This window comes from Aethalodelphis obliquidens, unplaced genomic scaffold (genome assembly GCF_003676395.1).
Source record: "Aethalodelphis obliquidens isolate GAN/ISIS:26980383/991018 unplaced genomic scaffold, ASM367639v1 scaffold57, whole genome shotgun sequence".
In the NCBI taxonomy this organism is placed as follows: Eukaryota; Metazoa; Chordata; class Mammalia; order Artiodactyla; family Delphinidae; genus Aethalodelphis; species Aethalodelphis obliquidens.
The window spans coordinates 7,696,369-7,720,032 of NW_020838001.1; the positions used below are offsets into that span (position 1 = coordinate 7,696,369).

At 41.8% G+C, this 23,664-nt stretch overlaps 1 protein-coding gene and 1 pseudogene across 1 annotated transcript in view; both read right to left on the reverse strand.

Moving 5' to 3' along the window:
• Window positions 1–23,309, reverse strand: part of DOK5 (docking protein 5) — a 141,559-nt gene extending 118,250 nt beyond the window's left edge. Inside the window, exon 1 of the mRNA XM_027086951.1 lies at window positions 22,960–23,309. Coding sequence (XP_026942752.1) covers window positions 22,960–23,025 — 66 coding nt within the window. The 5' untranslated portion in view covers window positions 23,026–23,309. The remainder of the gene's footprint in view (window positions 1–22,959) is intronic.
• Window positions 1,269–2,039, reverse strand: LOC113609564 (60S ribosomal protein L21 pseudogene; annotated as a pseudogene).
• Window positions 23,310–23,664: the final 355 nt, after the last annotated feature.

A 23,664-nucleotide genomic window follows, 5' to 3' on the forward strand; every position in this document is an offset into this window, starting at 1 on the left:
ACCATTTATCTGTTAGTACTGAGAACTGAGCCTTACACATAGTAGGCACTAAATAAAAAGGTGTTAAATAAGTGAATGCATGTGTGGAATGCATGGAGCCGCAAATGAATGTATGTGCATTAAATACTTTAAACTAGAAGAATGATTAGGTCACTGATGTAATAGGTCTCAACTGCTGATGTGGTTTCTGATAGAGCCACGCACATACCACGAATTACCAGAGGTGCACATTCACTCACGACAGAGCTCACTAGAAAGAACACACTCTTTCTTTATTAACTTTCCCAGCTTCATGGGAGATGTAAATCGCTTTATCGATGGAGTGTAATTAATAAAGGGCATAAGCCACAAAACCAAATCCAATGCCCTCTGCTGTCAGCAGGTATAACAAGTAAATTGCATTCAGAGTATTAGCTGAGGAATTAAAATTTGCTCAGAATTCAGAAACGGATATCATGCGTCCTCTTTCCAGTTTTGGAACAAATAAAATCAAAATGGTCATTGAACCCATCTGGCAGTAGTTTCTTAATGGGCTTGAGACAGCATAGCTCACCATTGCAAATAGCGTACTCAATTTTTCTCTGGTTATAATGAAATTCCTAACTGAGCTAAAGCATTTCCAGAGTGTCTAAATGATGGAAGTCATTAGTCAAAATACTGTATATATCTTCATGCTAAGGGTGGAAACTTACACTGAGGACTGTAGGTATGACTTTATTTTATTACTCAGTTCGGGACCCCAAGCCAAGTTCCGTGACCAGGGAAGGGAAGACTGCAAAACAAACAGAATGTCGGCATCGTCTGTGGCAGGCTGCTAGATTTCTCATCTTAAAAACTGGACTTTGTCCCTTCACACATTGCTGACAGCAATGTAAATTGCTGTGGATTTTGGGCATGTTAATTCGCGATGCATATCAAGGGTCATAAAAATATTCAAACTCTCTAGCCTCATAATCACATTGATTATTAGGGAACAGTCCTTTACATGGGCAAAGTTATAGGCCTGGGCATTATTTGAATTTGAAACTGTTTAACTATCAAGTAATCATGTACCTACTCAACAGAGTATCACAGACTTTAAAATTATGGTTTGAAGGATTATGTAATTATTTGAGAAAATGTGTATAACGCAATACATTTTAAAACATACACAGGACATGACACCGTAAATATATAATAATGGCAACCATGTGAAATTTTAGAAGCATGGGGGGAAAATGGAATGAGATATACTAAAATAACAGCTTTGTATTGAGGTATTAGGTTTATGTAATTTTTTAATAAATAATATCTAGCAACCAATGGAGTATATTGCACAACAAACTATCTCACATCCTTCAGGAAGAAAAACCACTAAATTTGAAAAGTAAAGACACGACCCACTGAATTCGGACACAATTAAAATGTGCTTTAAATAGTTCTTTGGGGGAGGGGACACAACACTTCTACTCAAGAGGGACATTTGTATCGTCCAGGTCTTTTCTTTACACCCACCATGCCATGAATTCATAGGAAATGGGCTCCAATAGTTCAGGCTCCTTTCCACTGGTTCTCACGACGTGTGCTTCTCTGGGTGGAGCAGGCTGGCGCTTCAGCTGAACCCAAGTACCTTTCTCTTTGGCTTCCTTCTTTTCCTGATCATTCTCCTTCACCCGTTTCAGGAAGCAATCTCGGCTCTTAGAGTGCTTAATATGCTTGATACGCTCATTAATTCTCTTGGCAAGAATCTTGCCCTTGTTTGTTTGCAACGATGCCAACAGCACGATGGGTAATACTGTAGACTCTTCCAGTTTTGCCATGGTAACACTTCTGGAGCATTCCTTTTTGAGCAGTGCCCATTCCCTTGATATCGACAATATCACCTTTCTTGTAGATTCGCATGTATGTGGCCAAAGGAATAACTCCATGTTTTCTAAAAGGCCTAGAGAACATATAGCGGGTGCCCCTCCTCTCTCCTTTTGTGTTGGTCATTTTGGCGAATTACTGGAAGATGGCGGTTCTGGCCGAAAGGGCTATATAATTTTATTACTGGGAAAAATATTGGAAAACCTTGCAAAACTATTAACAATAAAAAGAGGAAAAACATTCATTGACGTCAATGTGCTCTTTCCTATTCTTTTTGTGTCCAGTGTTCAAATTGAGTTTACTATATTGAATGAGATGATCTTGGTTATTAAAATTCTTCTAAAGATTCTATATATGGAACCTAGCTTTAGACTATTAGTCTACTTTTCTAAAGGAATGAATAAACTCATAAAGAGTGCTCAGACACCTAGCTGCAATCTCCTGCCATTGGTTTTCAAGTCAGTTGCATGACATTCACTTTGGTTTCCTTCAAATCCATTTCTTAGTCTTTTCCTTACTAGCAACTTCCATGTTTCTTATTTTCAGAGCATCACGTAAAAAGTAGTTCAAGAAAATATCTAAAAGAAGCAGTCTTACAGTAGTAACTCAAAGTATTTAGCTAGTCCTGTTACTAATATTAAAATTACGAGGACTGGATCTAGAGACCTGCATTAGTATTATAAAGATTACGCAGAGAGGGCTTCCCTGGTGGCGCAGTGGTTGAGAGTCCGCCTGCCGATGCACAGGACGCGGGTTCGTGCCCCGGTCCGGGAAGATCCCACGTGCCGCGGAGCGGTTGGGCCCGTGTGCCGTGGCTGCCGGGCCTGCGCGTCCGGAGCCTGTGCTCCGCAACGGGAAAGGCCACAGCAGTGAGAGGCCCGCGTATTGCAAAAAAAAAAAAAAAAAAAAAAGATTACGCAGAGAAAGGCATAGGTCTGAACCTCTTGCTTTTCCTGGTACTAGTAGGGCAACCTTGAGTAGGTTATGCATTCCCTGTAAGCCTAAATCCTTCACCTGTAAAATGACGACAATGACAGTACATCTTAAAGGTTTGAGACTGAATTCAAACCCAGATTTGACCATTATGCTATCTATTTAGTCAAGTAGTGTGGTTAATCATAGAAACAGATGTGGGTGTCTTGTCTGTGTGACCTTGGTAAATTATCTCATCTCTCTGTGCCTTAATTTTACCAATGCTAGAGAGGTCCTTTCAAACTGGCCAGAGACAATGGAAGTGGCCACTTCTCCCACTTAACAATCATTCCACTAATATTGACTCAACGGTACTATAGTAACTGTAGCAGGAGCAGAACATCCCAGAAGCAGTCTCTGCAGGTGATGCATGATTCAACACACTTTCTCATCCATACAACATCCTGATGAAATGTACCAACATTCTGGGTTCACTGCATCCGTGTTGGTATAAGTAACAGGACTAGCATGGACGGTGGGACCACAGCTAGGAGTTCAGATTCTGCTTTTGGTCATTGATCATTTCTGTGATTCTGGACAACTTCTGACTTCTTTGATCTTGAGTTTCCTGAAACTTTAAATGAAGCTATAACAACATGTGCCTTAGAGAGACCCAGAAAGATGATGAATGCAGAAAATCTAGCATGGCACTTAAGAATCTTCACTCTCCTGCCAAAGAGAGTAATACCAATGATTAAATGTTATTCCAAGAGTTAAATTAAGAGCTAAGGAAATGCCAAGCTCAATTCCAGGTTCATCTTGGTCGGCCATATGACCTTGAACAAGCTACGTCAGTGTTCTGACCCTTACTCTGTTCATCTATAAAATGGCGTCATGAGTAGTAACTAATTCCCCTGTACACGTATATAATGTTTTGCCTAGTGGCACCAACTATTATTAAGTGTCCTACTACTGTGAGGTGCAAATTGAGTATATTGATTCATAGAGCTCACAATAATTTCTATCAATATTTCTATGTCCAAATTACAACCAACCACACTGACATGGTAATTAGATGGCATTATGCTTCCACAGAAAAATCTTTATTTGGCTGTAGGGCCAAAACCTACAAAAATACTATTCAATAGCTTTTGGAAACAAACCTTTATAAACCCAGCTCAAAGCGACAAGATTCCCTCTCTCCTTCCCTGCATTCTATTATTGTCCTAAACAAAGGACTTGGGTTATACAAATTAAACGGTTCACCAAGACCTTGGGTCTGAAATATTGGATGTAATTTTGCTACATAAGAGTGAACATCAACACTTGTAAAATGGCACAGAGAATTGGAAGTGAACAAATTATCAAGATATACTGAAATTCCAAACCAGTGTGATTTGTTCTGAAAATCTGACCCAACTTTCTTCTCCCCTTTGTCCAGTCCGACCACAGTCTCTCATTGACGAAGCTGCCATGCTTACGTATTTAAGTATAGAATCCAAACACCATCTTTGTCTCTTGACAAACTAGAGCTGTTGTTCCCTTGATAAACTTTATGATATGTAAAAAGACCACTTAATCCTCCAATTTATGACCGTGAGATGCTGCTGAAAGCCTGAGCTCTCAATGCTCCTAATGAAAACGTCAATAGTGATCACTAAAGGAAAATATATTTCATTAGAACTGTGAGGATGTCTCACAGTGTTTTGGTCAAAGCCATAATGATTACGTTAAGGTGCAGAAAGCCACGTAGCCGAGCTTTCTCTCCTACAAAAGAAAATATACAGTGAAAGTCATATGTGATGACTTTACATAGGAATGAACGTAATCTGTCGCTCTTCCGAGTTCCAAGAGATACAGGAGAGAAAAGGTCAGTGATGTTACTGGACCATGTCTTTCAGGACAAGACAATACATGAGGATATGCCCTTGTCATGCGGAGAATGAATTTCAATATATTTTAAGTAAAATGAGTTCACTAATAAAAAAGTCTTATCTTCCAACTGTTATCCTCCATCTCTGCCCAATTAGGGTCGTGATACTATTTTTATTGCACTACAAAAGGTATGAATGTGTATAAACAAACAAATGGATAGAAAAATAAATTTAAAAGCATAAAATTTAAGAAGCACATGACCACCCACCTCACTTTACCTCCAGTGTTCTACTTCTTAGAGGAAAGCACAGTTACTTTCCAAGAGTTATGACCAGAACTATTCCGTCCTTCATCTACTCCCATGCAGAAATCCTCATGTGCACACCTCTGTGCCCAAATCCCTCTTTGTTTCTGCCACTTGCTTTTTTGCACACTTCACGATATATCAGGATAATTCCACATTGTAGATTCCACGCTGTAGCTTAAAAATAGGGTTTCTGAGGGGCCAGAGCCTCGGAGAAGTCATGAAATTGCTCCTGGCTTCAGTTTCCCCATCCGCAAAATACAGGGATCAAACGAGTTCATATCAAATCTCTTCGCACCATGAATGTCTTATCATTCTGGCCTTTTCTCTCCCCTCTGGTTTCAAAACTTGAATTGATAGTATTCTTTTTATATGTTACCCCTTAAATTTAATATAATCTTCACTTGCATGCCTAGATCACAGAATAGTGAGAAATATTCTTTGAATAACCCTTATATTCTCCTTGTTGGTCGTTTCTCCAACTAACATGCCAATGCCTTTCTCCATGTGAACCTTTACAGGATAAAATGAAAATCTGCTCATTTCTAACTCCATATGCCTAAATACCCATCTAAAAATCACGATTACAAATCCCTGGAATGCATGACCTTAACTGACGGGGAGCTGACCCCTTCTTCAATATCAGAGAAATTAGTCTAACAAAATGACTTCTTCGTCTTTGAAAGATCCAACTTCATCTATCTCTGAAAAATAAGCTTCGAAGTTAAATACCAGTAAAATGTCCAATCTGCTTCACACACACTTTATCCTGTATTCATCTCTCTCAAACGGATTTAACTTAACGAAATTTATTTCTGTATGATAAAGAACTTTTTTAATCCCATGTGTAAAACCTGTCATTAAAAGGTAGTCCAGCAGCCTGGGGAAATATACTTCTTTCTAAATCTTTAATCAATCTTGAAACATCTGCCCGTCAGCATGTCTTCTGGAGCTCCATTTATGTTACAAATGTTCTCCAGAAATTCACAGTTGCCCAATGAAATTGACAGTTTTAAAGAAAAATCAGATTGTCTCCTCTCCATGAGTGGGCTATGCCCCTTTCAGGATTAAAGTAGACTTAAATCTGCAGACAAAAGCATATTCCTTCCCTCTGGCTACAAGAAGCTATAATCAGAATTCTCCTTTTACGATGGTGTAAACAAGTACTCAGGAAAAAGAACTGCCGTCAGGCCTTTCAAGCAAAAAAAAGCTAAAGTGATTTGCATATAAATCTTATCTACTGCTTATCTGGAGCTTCTTCCTCCCAGAGAAAACCATGGTTGATATTAATAATTTACCAAGTCCAAATTCAATGTAGTGAACCAGTGGAGGTATTTTCCTAATTCATTCATTAGACGGTGCATTTTAACAACATAAGAAATGAAATGGGACTTCCCTGGTGGCGCAGTGGTTAAGAATCCGCCTGCCAACGCAGGGCACACGGGTTCAAGCCCTGGTCCGGGAAGATCCCACATGCTGCGGAACCACTAAGCCCGTGAGCCACAACTACTGAGCCTGAGCTCAAGCCACAACTACTGAGCCCGAGTGCTGCAACTACTGAAGCCCACGTGCCTAGAGCCCGTGCTCCACGACAAGAGAAGCCACCGCAGTGAGAAGCCTGTGCACCACAACAAAGAGTAGCCCCCGTTCGCTGCAACTAGAGAAAGCCCACGCGCAGCAACAAAGACTCAATGCAGCCAAAAATTAATTAATTTTTTAAAAAAAAAGAAATGAAATGAGCCATCGAACTTTCATTTTTTGAAAAGTAAATTAAAGGACCATTTTGGGGGTTTTTTTGTATTTATTTACTTGTTGGCTATGCTGGGTCATTTCTGTGTGAAGGCTTTCTCTATTTGCGGCAAGCGGGGGCCACTCTTCATCGCGGTGCGCAGGCCTCTCACTATCGCGGCCTCTCTTGTTGTAGAGCACAGGCTCCAGACGCGCAGGCTCAGTAGCTGTGGCTCACGGGCCTAGTTGCTCCGCGGCATGGGGGATGCTTCCAGACCAGGGCTCGAATCCGAGTCCCCTGCATTGGCAGGCAGATTCTCAACCACTGCGCCACCAGGGAAGCCCACCATTTTGGTCTTGAGAACACCGGGTAAAATACAGGGAGAAACCATGGGCCAGCAAATCAAGCAAAACACATTCTGGCAAAAGGTCTTGGCTCCCTCTTTGGAAGGCTGAGCTAAGGCTGCAGGTTTGCAATTACAAATCACGTTGCTGCAAGTTGGGTTTAGCAGAAAGCAGATTCTAAGAAGGAAATTTGCGTTCAGAATGTTTCGTGGGGAGGGCTCTGGAAGCAACACCTAGGAGGTCGTCAAGGATGCAGGTCAGGGCTTCCCTGGTGGTGCAGTGGTTGAGAGTCCGCCTGCCGATGCAGGGGACGCGGGCTCATGCCCCGGTCCGGGAAGATCCCACATGCCGCGGAACGGCTGGGCCCGTGAGCCATGGCTGCTGAGCCTGCGCGTCCGGAGCCTGTGCTCCGCAACGGGAGAGGCCACAACAGTGAGAGGCCTGCGTACAGCAAAAAAAAAAAAAAAAAAAAGGATGCAGGTCAGCTGTGATGCACTCTCCGCAATGCATCCATCTCCACCCAGGAACCTGGATGCCTGCAGAGTTGTCCCAAACTGGGGCAGTCAATGAGTGTAGGCTGTGCCCCAGGAAAGGGGCTTGGCTTTGGTCAGGTAGCTCTCTTCAGCATTGGCTGCAAGCTGTCTGTCTACAACACTCATAGCACTCCCAGTGCGGGGACGGAAGCCTTCAGTCCTGGAAGAGACGGGTGGAGATCTGGGAGCACACTACAATGCCACTACACTGGTCTAGCCCAATCCCAGTCAACCTTTCCACAGTTAGGCAATGGATGCTGAAACGGCAAGCCCAATGAGAAACAATCTCCATGATGCTGGTGGTGAAAGAACTAGGGTCCTGCTAAGGGATCTAACTGGAACGTTGAAGGAGACTTGGATAAAAGCATGGAACATCCAGCCCCTTCCCAGAAGGCCTGCTGATCAATAAGGCACAACAATAAAGTTAAGAGCTTGGAGGAATTCTTTAATTCACTCAGTCATTCATTCAACAAATACTTATTGAACCCCTACTATAAGAAAAAAGCAAGAAGCAAGACAAGAATAAGCTGTACCCTTGTGGGGCTCACAGACGAATGAGGGTAAAACCATCAAAACAACGTGTTCAATCACATACTTTAAAACAGCCATGAGCGTTACGAAGAAATTAAGGCAGCACTGTCCAACAGAATTCTCAAAAATGATGGAAACATTCTATATCTGTGCTGCCCGACATGGTAGCCACTAACAAAATGTCGCTATTGAGCACTTGAAAGTGGCTAGTGTCATTAAGGAACTGAATTTTTAAAATTTTATTTGATTTTAATTAATTTAAATTTAAAGATCCACATGTGGCGACTGGCTTTTCCCGGCATTTAGATGTGGGATGGTGCTGGGAAAAGCATCTCTGGATCAATAACATCCCAGCTGAGATTTCAGGATGAGAAAGAAGTAGAGAAAGTAAGAGGAAGAATTTTCTGATCAGTGAAAATACATGTGTAAGGGCAGTAATAGAGGAAAGAGAGCTTGGCCACCGGAGGAACTAAAGTAGGTAAGTTTGGCTTGAGTACTGACTTGGGGGTGCAATGATTTGAGAACTGACTTGGGTGGGATGAGATATGGCAGGGTCTAGATCACGCAGAGTGTCTTAAGTACCTTGCAGAATATTTATGTGTAAGGAGAAGGCATTAGAGAGTTTTAAAGTAGAGGTAGGATAGAATTAGATTAGATTACTAGGTAATCAGTTTGCTGTAAGCAGAATAAATTTGGGGAGTGGAGGACTGAGCAGGAGAATATCCTTCCAAAGTTAAACACACACACACACACATACACACACACACACACACACACACAGGCTCACAGAGTTGAAACACACCCCAAGTGAGGACTGGCAGAAACAAATATTTCTGGACACTCGGTGGAAGTATACCTGGTACAACCTCTTTGAAGGAAAACTAGATCTATTTATCAAAATTCTAAATATACACAAATTTGTAAGAGCAACTTCCTTTTTAGAACTTATCTTAGAAAAATATAGTATCATGTATGCATACGTGCATGCACAAGGATGTTTACTGCTTCATTGTTTAATTAGCAAAAATTTGAAACTATATTAAAATGTCCAATATTAGTGTGAGCGAATTAAAGAAATCATGGGACAGCCAAATAAGTGAATACTGGGTATCTATAAAATTGTCTGAAAAGTGCTACGTTAAAGTGCTAAGTTAAAAAGAACAGGAACAGGGCTTCCCTGGTGGCGCAGTGGTTGAGAGTCCGCCTGCCGATGCAGGGGACGCGGGTTCGTGCCCCGGTCCGGGAAGATCCCACATGCCGCAGAGCGGCTGCGCCCGTGAGCCATGGCAGCTGAGCCTGTGCGTCCGGAGCCTGTGCTCCGCAACGGGAGAGGCCACAACAGTGAGAGGCCCGCGTACCGCCAAAAGAAAAAAGAACAGGGACAGAGTATATAACAGTACTTAATAATATGATGTGCAAAGCAAATTATACACACACAAAAACACATGCATTTTTATATATGCCTATACATATATAGAGGCATATACATATCGCCATACAAATATACAAGAATCTGACTAGAATTGCCTGGAAATGGAGACAAGTCTGGCGTAGGAGGGAACTTCCCTCTTCATGCTATCTTTTCTTACCTTGTTTCCTTCACCATGTACACGTAATGCAAAACACTAGTAAATTAAAAAGACTTCATATATGCAAAAGCCATCTTTCATTGTAGGTAGTGTGGGCCTGTTTCTCCTTCTTTCCTTCCTTCTTTCCTTCCTTCCTCCTTCTTCCTTCCTTCCTTCCTTTCTTGTCAGAAATTCAACACTGCCTTTTGAAATCCAAAGTAAATCATAAAAAATAATTGTTTTTCAAGTCATCTGTTCTTGTTTTGTGGTCCGACACAAGTCATAGCAGCACAGTGGCACCCAAAGTCTTCTCTGCTATTTTCCACTCAGGTGGCCTAGAGCAGGGCACTGCAGAGACCAATCTGGGACTAAATGGGATATTGTGTGTGCTTGGGCATGCTCTTCACATCCACAATCATGCTTCTGGCTCAGAGGCAGAGAGGTGGGAAGAGAGGGAGCTCAGACATTTGTATCTCCATCTTGCCACAGTGGAAGCTGAGGCGTGAGAAGTTCAGTGACACGCTTTGGTCGCAGCAGAGGGCCAGCAGCAGGACAGGGGAAAAAAATCAGGCCGTTCTTATTCCAGCCAGGTTCCTCGTCTCCACATGTTTGTCCTGTGCCGAGGACTGCAGTTTGGATACTGCAAAAGGGCTACCAACAAACATCACCCGATAGAATTCCTCAAAACTCTTAGGATTTGTGGATATACGTACTCGTGAGATGCTAGGGCTACTGTCTGTTTCATAACTGAACATGCAAAATGTTATTTCAGGGTTTTATTCCTTTACTTAAATGTTTATTGAGCATTTACTATGGGCAGAGATGCTAGTCTATCATCCCTCCTCCCAGCTGGACCCACTTGAAGCATCTTACAAGATTGAGTGGATTAATAAATATATTGATTGGGCAACATTAGTTACTATGCATTTGTTTGATTCAATAAACATATTTCTTTACCCAATATATGTTGAGCAAATTTTCAGTTTTATCATTTTAACTTCAGAATAAAAATAACAAACACAGCCACAGTTAACATATGATTTATCATATCTTCTAGGTCAAAGATTTGACACAGCATTTCCCAGGAAGGTGCTGTTCTAAGAAAATAAATCATCGTTTATGTGTTTCTAAATCCTTACTTAACAACTACTTTTTAAATTGTGTAAATGTCATTCCTAAAAGAAAAAAGACTGCAAAACTGGAAAGATTCTAATTATAAAATTGCCAAGAACTCAGCATCATGCTTGAGAAAATTTATGTACAAAACAGATTCACTTTTCACCTACTGGATTAGCAGAATCTTGAAACAGCTCTCAAAGCACACTTTTGCAAAATGGGAGGAAAGGGGTGGGTTCACAGATTTCTGGGAACATCCTCCAAGGCAACTTTGATAAAATTTTACATGTGAATATGCTTTGGACAATAAGTCCACTTCTAGGAATCTATTCACCAATATGCTTTTCATGGGATGAGATGAGGGGGGGTTTGCAGCACTGTCTGTAACAGGGAAAAAGGAATTACTCAGATGCTCCACAAGAGAGAAGCAGCCTGAACTCAAACTTAGGCGCTGCCACGTGTGACTTGCACAAAAATTTAACATCACAGTTAACTCAGTCTTTTGATCTGTAAAATGGACATAAAAACTCCTACTTCCTGCACATATTTAATAGTAAGTAAAAGGAAGAAAGGAAAAAAGGAAGAATGGATAAATAAGCAAGCAAATACAGCAAATATACCCGTACACTGGAATTCTATCTGATGATTGAAAAAAATGATATGTTGCTAAATAAGAAAAGCACAGCTCAGATGAGTATGTAATTATATATATCATGTACACACATACATTCATGCACACACACAAAAAAGTTTTTATACATAAACTCTTCTGGAATAAACTATTCACAGTGGTTGCTTCTGTGGAAGGAAACTAGACGATTCCTAGGGACAAGGATGAAAAGAATCTTACTGTTCAATGTAGAAATTTTGTACCTTTGAATTTTGTACCAAGTATACATATTACCTATTCCAAAAAACATCAAATAAAATTTAATTTTAAGGGGGCCAACTCAAACCTCGAGCGTTAATTGCTGAATTCCCTGGTACTGAATTTGCAGATTACATACCAGTAGCAATTATGAGGCATCTTAGAACATCCTACCACTCAAAAACAGAAAACACCACAAAATCAGGTGGGACACAGGCACAGTTTTCTCCTTGTCTTCTTGAATGTCTCATTCCATTATTCTGACCTGCAGTAAAATCATTTATTCATTCAATCAGCAAATATTGAGCATTTACCATAGGCTAAGAGCTGGGGATACAGCAGTGAATAAGATAGCCAAGGTCTTTGGTCTCGCAGAACTTACAGCCTAGTGGGAGAAGACATACCCTACAAAGAAATAAATTAAAAAAAAATGTATCTGGCACAAAAATAAGAACAATGTTCTAGAGGGATGCGAGGGGAAAACTTTGGATGTGATGATCCATATAGGTTGGTCTCAGGTAGGAAATATAAGGCTAAAATCTGGATACCAAGAGAGGGCCAGCTGGAAGAAAATCAGAGAAAAATCATCCATCATTGGAGACGATGGATTCAGATGGATGAAGACCTCTCCTGGGGCCGAGTCCCCGGGAATGTTCCTTTCCAACCACACTTCACACAACATTTTCCATCTGAATTAATGGATGTTGAAGACCAGACTAGTTTCATAACATCTAGATTTGGGGTCACTGTTGGTGAAATACAACCCAGGCTCAAAACGTGGTTCTTTGGCAAATGAGCTAAAATACCTGCTATTGGTAAATGGAAAGCTGGAAATCTGAAGAAATTGTTCATATGAAAAGTCAATGGACTCTTTCACTAGGGGATTCAAAGAGGTATGACTTCTCAAAGTTTTTTAGAAATAATTTTCTTTTATTAAGGTAATGTGTGGTATTAAGATAATAAAATGCATTTTAAGACTACAGCACTTTCCTGAATAGTGTAACTTGTAGTAAGTAAAAGCTTTGAACCCAAGCTCGTGTTTTAATTGAATTTGAGTTAGTAGTCCATTCATAAGATAGGCTAATTTCTCTTTCTATTAACCACTAAAGTATTCATGGTATAAATGAATTAAGGGAAGATAAAATAAAAACTTAGACAAATTGAGACAAGTTTGTGGGTTTGGGGGAGTTGGGGGTGGGAAGGGACACACACACCCATAGTCATATCAGACAGAAGTTCCTTAGAGGATGGTATTGAGTACATGGGATATCTTTTCTTAGAACCCAATTTTCAACATATTTGTATGGAATCAAGCCATACGGCAGCTACAAGTAAAGAATTTTTCACGAAGCCCACTTAAAAAGATAAGTACAATCATCCTGTGTTTCCCAAACTTCAGTCACACACAGCCCACCAGTTGGATTTGTGCTGCATCTCAGTTCCACCACCTACCCCAACAGTTTTTGCTGCTTCTTTGTAACACTTGCACTATGTGTTAATTATCTATTTTAAAACTTCGCTTTTTAAATTAAATAAATTTATTTAAAGAGGAAACTATATATTTTTATCTTAAATGGAAAAGTAGTATCACTTGAAGGTAAATGTAAAATGTAATACAATATAATGTTAACGAATACAATAAAATATGATACTTTTGAAGACTCTGCACCTAAGTATGGTTTTCTATTAAAAGGCCTCCTAGCCGACAGCTCCTTAAGCTGAGTTAAATAAGAAGTAGCACTTTTTCTCATTTTATGATTCAATGTTGTTTACTGCCCTAAAATGGTCTCTCAAGACGTGATCGTCACATTTGGGGAAGACGTCTAGAGCTAATAAGCAAAAATATGACGGTCAATCTTTAATCAAAGGTCTGCCATTTTTGTCGAACATATTCAACTACATATTTTCTAATACAGTGTTTCATCAGTGGCTCCTAAATAAACCCGATGTTATAAAAATGAATCACTAAAGGTAACGGCAAGAGGAAAGTACAATGCTACCTGTTGTTCATTACCAAAGCCGTGCCTCTTCTGCTGAGATACGAGTGAATTAATTTCTACCAGTTTATGGTTCTTACAGACAACAAGCAACAAATATCACCTCAATCTCTTAACAATAAAAAATAAAAATCAACATTACAGACCTTCATGAAGTTTCTACTGTGAGTCAGCACAGGATTAAGAGTTTGATATCTTTTATGAGAAGCATATTATTATCCTCATTTTTGTACATGAGGAAGCTAAATTTCGGAAAGAGTAAGCAATTTCCCCAAGGCCACAAAGTCAGTAAGTGGCCAAGTTGAGATCCAAACTGAAGTGTGAGTCCCAAATGTACGCTATGTCCACCAAGGAAAACAATAATGCACCAATTCAATTATGAATGAAAGAAGGAAGGGAGGGAGGGAAGAAGGAAGGAAAGAAAGAAAGAAAGAAAGAGAGAGAAAGTGTCCCAGCAAGATTTGTAGTAGTTATTGTCAAGACTATTCTAAAAATACACCAATTCAACAGAGGAAGAAGGAAGGAAGGAAGGAAGGAAGGGAAGGAGGGAGGGAGGGTCCCAGCTAGACTTGTAGTAGTTATAGTCAAGACTATTTGAAAATTCATATTGAAACCAAAGGACCTAAAATACCTAAAACAATTTTGAAAAAGAAAAATAAAGTGGGAGGAACCAGTTTACCCTATTTCAAGACACTGTACAGCTACACATGTAGACATATATAGACATATCACTGTACAATGGAGGCACACAAAACAACGGAAGAGAGTAGAGGACCTAGGAATAGATACACATAAGTATGCTCAATGGAGAAAAGACAGGACCTCCATAGGCGGAAAATGAACCTCCACCTAAAATGCACACTGGATATAAAAACTGACTCAAAATGGACCATGGACATAAATGTAAAAGGTAAAACTATAAAATATTTATAGTAGGAAAGAAAAAAGTAGAAAAAATAGTTGGGATCTTGGGCTGGACAAAGCATTAGTACCAAAAGGGAAAAAAAACCCTGATAAATTGGACTCCATCAAACTTAAAAATTTCTGCCCTGTGACAGACCTGTTAAAAGGATTAAAATAATAAGCTACATACTTAGAGAAAACGTTTGCAAACCACATGTCTGAAAAGGATTAATATCTAGAACATACAGAGAACTCTCAAAACTCAACAGTTAAAAGCAACCAACCCAATTAGAAAATGGGCTGGGCTTCCCTGGTGGCGCAGTGGTTGGGAGTCTGCCTGCCGATGCAGGGGACGCGGGTTCATGCCCCGGTCCAGGAGGATTCCACATGCCGCGGAACGGCTGGGCCCGCGAATCATGGCCGCTAGGCCTGCGCGTCCGGAGCCTGTGCTCTGCAACGGGAGAGGCCACAACAGTGAGAGGCCCGCGTACCGCAAAAAAAAAAAAAAAAAAAGAAATAAAATGGGCAAAAGACATGACTAGGCATTTTACCAAAATGTATGTACAGATCGCAAATCAGAACACGAAAAAATGTTCAGCATCACAAGGAGATGTCAATCATCATCTCATCATCACAAGGAGATGTCAATATACACACATCAGAACGTCTAAACCAAAACTGACGCACCAAAAACTGGGGGGCAACATCAAATGCTGGCGAGGATGCGGAGAAACTGGATCACTCACGCGTTGCTGATGTGAATGTAAAATGGTCCAACCACTGTGAAAAACAGTCTGGCGGTTTCCTGAAAAACTGAACATGTACCTACCAATACAACACAGCAATTGTACTCCTGGGCATTTCCCTAGAGGTATGAAAACTTACGTTTGCACAGAAACCCAGACCCAAATGTTTATATCACTGGAAACCACCCCCAAATGTCCTTCAGTGGATGAATGGCTACGCAAACTATGGCACATCCATATCCCAGAATACAACTTAGCAATAAAAAGGAATGAAACTTTGATACCCACAATACTGAAGACAACCACGACAATTCCAGAGAATTATGCTGAGTTAAAAAAAAAAATCCCCAAACATTACACACTGTATGGTTCCATTTATATAATATTTTTGAAATGATAAAACTATAAAAATGGAAAACAGATTTGTGGTTGTCAGGGCTTTACAGTTATGGGAAGGGGGAGCAGAAGGGGCAACTATAAAAGAACTACACGAAGGACCCTGTCATGAGGGAATGCTTTGTATCTTGATGGTACCAATATCAGTATCCTGATTGTGATACCAGGGATTTGAAGGATGTTACCATTGGGAGAAACTGGGTAAAGGGCATGAGAAATCTCTCTGTATTATTACTTACACCTCATGTGAACCTACTATTACCTAAAATCTAAAAATTTAATTTAAAAAAATGAGACAGTGGTTCTTAACCTTTTTGGAAATTGTGGAGGGTGGGAGGTGACAGGGTTTGGGACACAAAAGTCCTGATCTCTCTAAGAATCTCATAAAAGCTATGAAGTCACCATTTGCATCTTATCCATAACACAGTACACACGGCTAACATTTATGTTCTCTGAGACCCAGGGCATCAACAGAGGCTCAGAACACTAAAGAAATAAACACAGCCCCCCAACTGCTCCGAAAAAATCAGCTTCCTGATACTCATCCAAAATGTAGGCATCTGCATTCTAGAAAAAAGCTATTTTAACTTCAACATTCACATATATCTGTGGCATTTCTAAACTCCCAATTTCATTTTGAATTTCACAGAAACAGGGGTTTGCAGCAGGGAGGCATCCTAATCTCTTCCTGGCTTGGAATCCCCCAAAATTTTATTTCCACCCAACCGGGATCAAATTCCTAGAGGAAGAGGAAAATCAAATTTCCCCTTCCTCGTTTCATGAAAATGAAACTGGAGATACCTGCAGATGTCTTTTCACTTCAATATTTGACCCGTTACTCAAACTAATTCATCCTTAACTAGAGTGAATATATTAATCTCATGTTAACAATACCATTCCACAAATAGACTGTCAATTCCTTGAGGAGGTCGACTGTATCTGTCTTATTTAAGGTGGTTTTCCCTGAGCTTCTTAAAATGAATATTCACTCAATAAACATTTGATGCATGATAAAATAAATGAAATCAAATATATCCCAAATGAAAACTAAATTCTTAAAATACCAAAGATAATGATCCACAAAAATTACAAAGCTGCTTAAAAAATAAATATTTCTAGCCATCTAATGAATATCATAAAAAAATACATTGGCAGATGTGGGGAAAATCATCACACAAGTAATTTGGTTTATGCCTACACACAAAATCACTAAATTGGCCATTCTTTCCTTAAATCAGTTTTGGGGATGATTAAAGGCTGACTTTATGCATAATTAATCCTACCATCCACAAGGACCATTGAATAAAGATGACTAAAATACCAGCTGGAAAGCACTTCCGACATGGAAACCAGGGAAGCTGATTCAAATGGGGCTAAAATACTGAGTACTCTTAGGCAATACTTAGCAAGTGTATTCAGTCTAACTGACCGTAAATTTCACTACTGGAAGTTAGCCCCAGACTCTCTTTTCCTTGAGGAAGGAAAAGGATGCTTCATGAATCTTACTGAATGGTTGTATGTGTTTGTGTGCATGTGTGTGTACATACACTCATGTACTGATGGTACATGATGAATTTATTCAATTCCTATGATTTTTTTTTTTGCGGTACGCGGGCCTCTCACTGCTGTGGCCTCTCCCGCCGCGGAGCACAGGCTCCGGACGCGCAGGCTCAGCGGCCATGGCTCATGGGCCCAGTCGCTCCGCAGCATGTGGGATCTTCCCAGACCGGGGCACGAACCCGTGTCCCCTGCATCGGCAGGTGGACTCTCAACCACTGCGTTACCAGGGAAGCCCCAATTCCTATGATTTTGATGTTATGAATATAACTTTGCCACGATATCATTAAAAATGCACAGATCCCTGATCATCTATAAATCTAAAACCCTAAATGAAATATGAAACCTCTTTGGCATACTGGGTCAAGTGCAACAGAGAAACAAAGGAGTGAGAAAATATTTCTGCCTAAAATTTGGCCATTAATTAACCAGTTTTTCGAATCTACTCTGCCACCCAAAAAAAAGATCCCCAAATTAACAGTTATGCACTAGTATGATGAGCTTGCTCAAACCAAAGTTACATGGAGATGGGTTTCTCTGGTCCTGATACCTTTGCCATTTATCTAAGGATCATGAAAAATCCTACAAAGGCAAATATCCCTTCCATAGCCTAACATCGGTGCTTGTACATTAATTATTTCACGGATATTAAGTTTTGTTTTCCTAACTAAAGAGCAAGGTCTTTGAGGATGAGAGCTATTGCAGTGAAAGAGATGAAAATAACAACCATGTAAGCATCATCAACCTCGAACAGCACCCGTAGTAGAGAGAGCAGTAATAAACATGAATTGGGTTTCCACTGTATCAAGCATCGTGTTAAGCCTTTTATGAGAATCCTCTATTAGGTGGATATTACGAGTCTCCCTATTATTACAGAAGACTGAGGCTTATAAATGCTGAATAACTCACCCAAAGTCACATAACCAGTCGCTGAATTGGGATTTTAACAGTCTCATGTCAGAGCGTATGCTCTTAAACCAGTAGGTAGTGATGGATTCATTCATTCAATAAATCTTCATCGAGTGCTTCTCCATGCTGGAAACTGTTCCAGGCGCTGGGGTTCAGCCCTCATGGAGTTTCACATACCATTTGGGAGATACAGGCAATCAACAAGTAAAACATACAGACTGGTAAGTGAGGGGGTGATAAGTCTAGAGAGAAAAAACACAATGGGATATAGGGGGAGAAGGAGGGAAGAGATAAAATAGGGTGGCTGGAAGGCCTCAATGAGAAGGTGGCATTTGCGGAAAGGCTGAAGAAGGTGAGGAGCCAGCCAGGAAGAGGTAACGTGGGGAAACAGCATTCCAAGCAGAGGGAACAGCAAGAGAAAAGATTCTGAGTCAGGGGACTCCCCTGGTGGCGCAGTGGTTAAGAATCCACCTGCCAATGCAGGGGACACGGGTTCGGTCCCTGGTCCGGGAAGATCCCACATGCCGCGGAGCAACTAAGCCCCCTGCACCACAACTACTGAGCCCGTGCGCCACAACTACTGAGCCTGCGCTCTACAGCCCACAAGCCACAACTACTGAGCCCGCGTGCCACAACTACTGAAGCCCGCGCGCCTAGGGCCCGTGCTCCGCAACAAGAGAAGCTACCGCAATGAGAGGCCCGCGCACCGCAGAGAGGCATGGCCCCTGCTCGCCGCAACTAGAGAGAGCCCGTGCGCAGCAACGAAGACCCAACACAGCCAAAGATAAATCAATAAATAAAAGATTCTGAGTCAGCACAGGGCCCCGGAGCCCGCCGTAGGGCTGTGACTCTTGGTGGTCTGAGCAGTGAGGGAGATAAATTAGGAGGTTATTATTCTGCAATATTTGGGGGCTTGGGCCAGAGCGGCAGTGGCAGATGATGTGAGAGGTAGTCGGATTCTAGACATGTTTCCAAAACAGAGCTTACAAGACCTCCCGATAAACTGGTTGTGGGGTTGTGACAAGGAGGGAGTGGGAAGGGGGGCTGAGTTGTTATTGTTTGCTGCTTGCTTGCTTGACTGATTTTTACCAGGGCAACTGAAATACTGGGACCTCTAGTGGCTGAGATGCAGACTCCAGGAGAAGCAGGTTTGGATGAAAAAATCAGGGGTGGCTGGACATATTGAGACCAGGAGACGTCCAGATGAGGATGCAGGCTAGACGGGAGAAAAGGTCCTTTGTACATAAGAGCACAGAGATGCTATTGAAAGTCGGGTAATCGAGGGGGACTGCATGGAGATAAAGTGAACAGGTGTGAGTTTAAACTCTGAGACTTGCAGGGTGGACAAGCCATAGCAATTACTGACTGGGAAATCCTCTCCGTTGCAAAGGAAGAAACCAAGTGAGGGCAGTTATATGATGCCATCTAAGCCACATGATAGGTTAATGATGTGCAAATTGCCTAGTTCACCATTCCTCTAAGAATACATTTTTTAGTGCCTTTTGTGGATTTGCCAGATAATTGTAGACACACCCCTCCCCAGCCCTCAAAACAGCAACATCGACATTATCCTGAAAAAGTATTGCACCCAGAGCCCAGCTTGACACCTCCATGAACCAACGGATGATGAAGCCAGAGAATACAGATGTGAAGATACTGAGACTTTTGAGTTAAATCAGTTGAATTTCTTTAACCTTTCTGATGTTTATAGAAAAAAACAAGTCTACAAATATTTGATTGTTTAATCACTTAAGCTGCTTAGTATCTCAACTAAAGGTGACCACTTATTTGCAACCCATCTGAATGCAGATGGTCTTAGACTATTTCATGCCCCACTGAAAAATCACTTACATGTATATAATTTGTAAAAAACTGCATCCAATGAAAATGTTCGAGAGCTGCATAAACAATTATGCCTTTGGACACATCTAGATAGAAAGATTAAAAAAATCAATCGTTCCTATATCCTTCCATCAATCCTAACTCATCTCTGATTACACCAAGGAAATAATGAAATCAGAATCAATGCTGTATGCTTTCACTGCAGTTTCACAAATATTATCTTATCCAATGCTCACAGCATCACTAAATAGTGTTCATTGTACAGATAAGAAAACTGAGGCCAAGAGAGGTCAAGGGTCATAGAGCTAACGAGTAATAGAAGGAAGATTTGTTCTCTTTTCTTCTCTTATCAAATCTGAGGGGTCATTCCCTGGCACACCAGCTGCTTACGATGAAATGTTGTTTTCTTGTTTAATTATAAACCCTCCCAAACATGGTTCTAATCCACAGACACTTGTCTGAATTCCATTAATAAAACCACCATGTCATATCAGCGCCTCAAGGGGCTTATGAATTGCAAAGTCAGGCCTTCACTCTGTAGTTCAATCCATGTTCAACGTGCACTAACTGAGCGCCTACTGTGTGCCTAACACAAAGCCCTCCAACTCTTTGAGACTTCCACATGCTGCTTGCTGTTCTAGGCTATCTGCAGCCTAGATTAATACCACTAACATTTCTTACTTTGGACGGAGGGTCCCTGTGCCGTTTTCCTGAAGCATTCCTCTTGATGCCTCCATTATAAAACTTTAGTTTGCAGTGCTTTCTGACAATTATGTAATCAACCTCTTCAGTTTATATAAATAAATTATATCATTAGGACACTTTTTGAAAATTAACTGGTGATAAAATCAAACTGAACAAATAAAACCAGATTTTGTTGATTATATTTTTGACGTTTTCTCTCCATGAGCAATAACCATCATTCAATAAATATTCTAAAATCTATTTGAGTGTTAACACAGACACAATGAATAAATCCTGAGAAAGTACACTTCTGGTCGGCATCCAAGATACTGTAAAATATAAAGGGATGCAAAGTAAACTATATTTCCTTTCCTTCTGCTTCAAATATCTGTCCGTAAACACTGGCACACACGGGACTATATAGTGTCAGTAATATTACAGAAAAAAGTCTCAATTACTATAAACTAGAAAGTTATGGTAACTAGTCTTTCAAATAAATCACCATGTGTCAAAATTTGGCATAAACGCTGATCCTTATGAATAATTCACATTTTGTGCATTAATAATTCATGTCCTCTTTCTATTGGAATGCTCTCTAGCACAGAATGGATGTCTCTTATCAATTTCCTCAGTTGACATGATGGAGTAAATCTAAAATTAGAATGGTGTTTTCTAATGCTCCTTTTAACATTGTAACAGTCGGCTGGCCCATAAGGTTATAAAAAATATAAAGTTCCTCTTATTTCTTGCCCTTTGCATGAAAGTCACTATGTTAAGTACCCTAACAATACTTGGTCCCCTTGATGAGAATATCTGCATAGCAAAAAAGAAAACCAAGGAAACTAAGGGTTGATAGGGGTTGGTTAGTTCTGTCACATTTCTCCCTAATTATATATTTATATATTCACTATAACATGGGGCCTAGTTGCTAAAACATGGTAACCGGCAGGGAAAGAAAAAAAAAAAAGAGAGAGAGAGAAAGAAAGGGAGGGAGGGAGGGAGGGAGGGAGGGAGGAAGGGAAGACGGAAGGAAGCAAGGAAGAAGAAAGAAACAAATCAGGTAAGAGTTTTTAATAATTACAGATGTTTCCCATCAGCAGGTTTTCCTAACTGTTTAACACTGTGAAATTGCCTTTCAATTTTCAGTAAAATTATCTGGTACATAAAAAAGTCCAAAGACCAAATAAGAGAAAGGTGCCAATGACATATATTTGTGGAGAAAGATGTTCAATTTATTACTATTAACTCTATTCCCACTGTGGCCATTCTTCATCATTACTGACATTATTTTTTCAGACATTAGGAAAGTAAACTTTTCTCCCCAAACTCCCTCGCCCCAAAGCACACAATAAACAAAAACAGCAACAGCACTTGACACAAGGCAAAGAGAAATGAGGTAGTTTGAAATTAAAAAAAAAAAAAAAAATCATTCCAGTATCCCCACCTCCCTCAAGAATTCCTTTGCCATCCCTCAAGCCCAAAGAGAAGCAGAATGAGTTCTCTGAAGTCCATCAATGAAGAGCAAAGGGGAAAAGGGCAAAAGAGAGGGGGTTTAAAGAGAGAAGCCATCCCTGGGCCAACATCCGATCCCTGACAAGTAGCCTCTGGTTCATTCATTCTTCCTTTTAGTACATATTTAGCGAGGGAGCACTTGCTCTGTGCCAGGTATTATGTTCCGCCCTAAATAGTCCTCCAGCGGGCATCCGGTGTGTATTCCAGCAATGAATCCACTACCCAGGCTCAGGACCATGGAACCTACCCACACCGCCTTTGCCAGCACCTGGGCCAGGGGTGGGTCACTGTCCAGGACCCGGAGTCCGAAAAGACTTCTCCCTGGGGTCAGAGGGTCCCTGACCTTGTTCACACTCAGAGCGTCTGCCCTTCCTCAATCAGTCCATCCATCCCCCGGAAAAGTTAAGTTGGCGGCGAGTGGGAAGAGGGGCACCGGGGGCATCCGGCGGGCTCAGCAACCCCGCCCGGGTTTCTCAGCTCTGACTCCCATGGCTACCGAGAAATATTTATTTCCAGTAGACGGGCTCCAGTGGCTACTGAAGCCGACCACAGGGCCACCATCAGAAGGCCAAGTCATCCGAGAGATAAAGATAGATCCATTACATACCTAGACCCGGCCTTACAGTGGCAGCCCCAGGAGATGTGGGTTTAGGCTGAGAAACCACAGCGCAATTCTCCGGCGCGCTGCCGGGAATCTCCTTCCACCCTCCAGGGATGCTGGCTACAGATAAAGACGATTGACCCGGTGAACAGGGGGCAGGGGAAAAAAAAAAAGGATCGATACTTACCCCTAGGCGTCTGCTCCGGATCCTCACGTACCCTTGCTTCACTATGTCATTAAAATTGGAAGCCATCCCGGACAGCCAGTGACAACCCCCCTCCTCACCCAGGCGCACGCACCCTAAGTGGCTTTGGGGAGGGCTGAGGCCAGGGTCAAGAGAAGGCTTTGGGGTGTGGAAGGAGAAAGTTGACAAGGTGAAGCGTTTACGGCTGCGGCCCGGCGTGGCTTCAGAAGGCGCACATCACTTTCTCTGTCCCCCAAAACCTTTAAGTGGGCGGCCGGTTTGCAGCCACTTTGGGGGAACGCAGAGAGCGCAGCGCCGTGAGGCGAGGCTGGAGCGCCGGCGTCAGCTGACTCATCAGCCAGCCTGCCCGGAGGAGGAGCGGCGGCTGCTCAGGGATCCAGCCCAGCCTCTTCCCGGGGCCCAGGAGGAGAAGGAGGAGGGGGGAGTGGGGAGGGCGAGGGCGAGGGGAGGAGCCGCGCGGGGCCGGCGCCCGGCGGTGGCCACCCGCAGGCAGACACACGTGGACGCGCTCACCCTCCTCGTCCCCTCCTCTCCCGCCCGCCTCGCCCGCCCCCATTCTCGTCCCGACCCCGACCCTCCTCCGGGACCCAGAGCTTGCCCCTGCCTGCCCCGCACCTCGCCCACACCCGCCGAGATAACGCTCGGTCTCTTCCGGCTCTGGGCTTATTTTAGATGGAGAGGAAATTT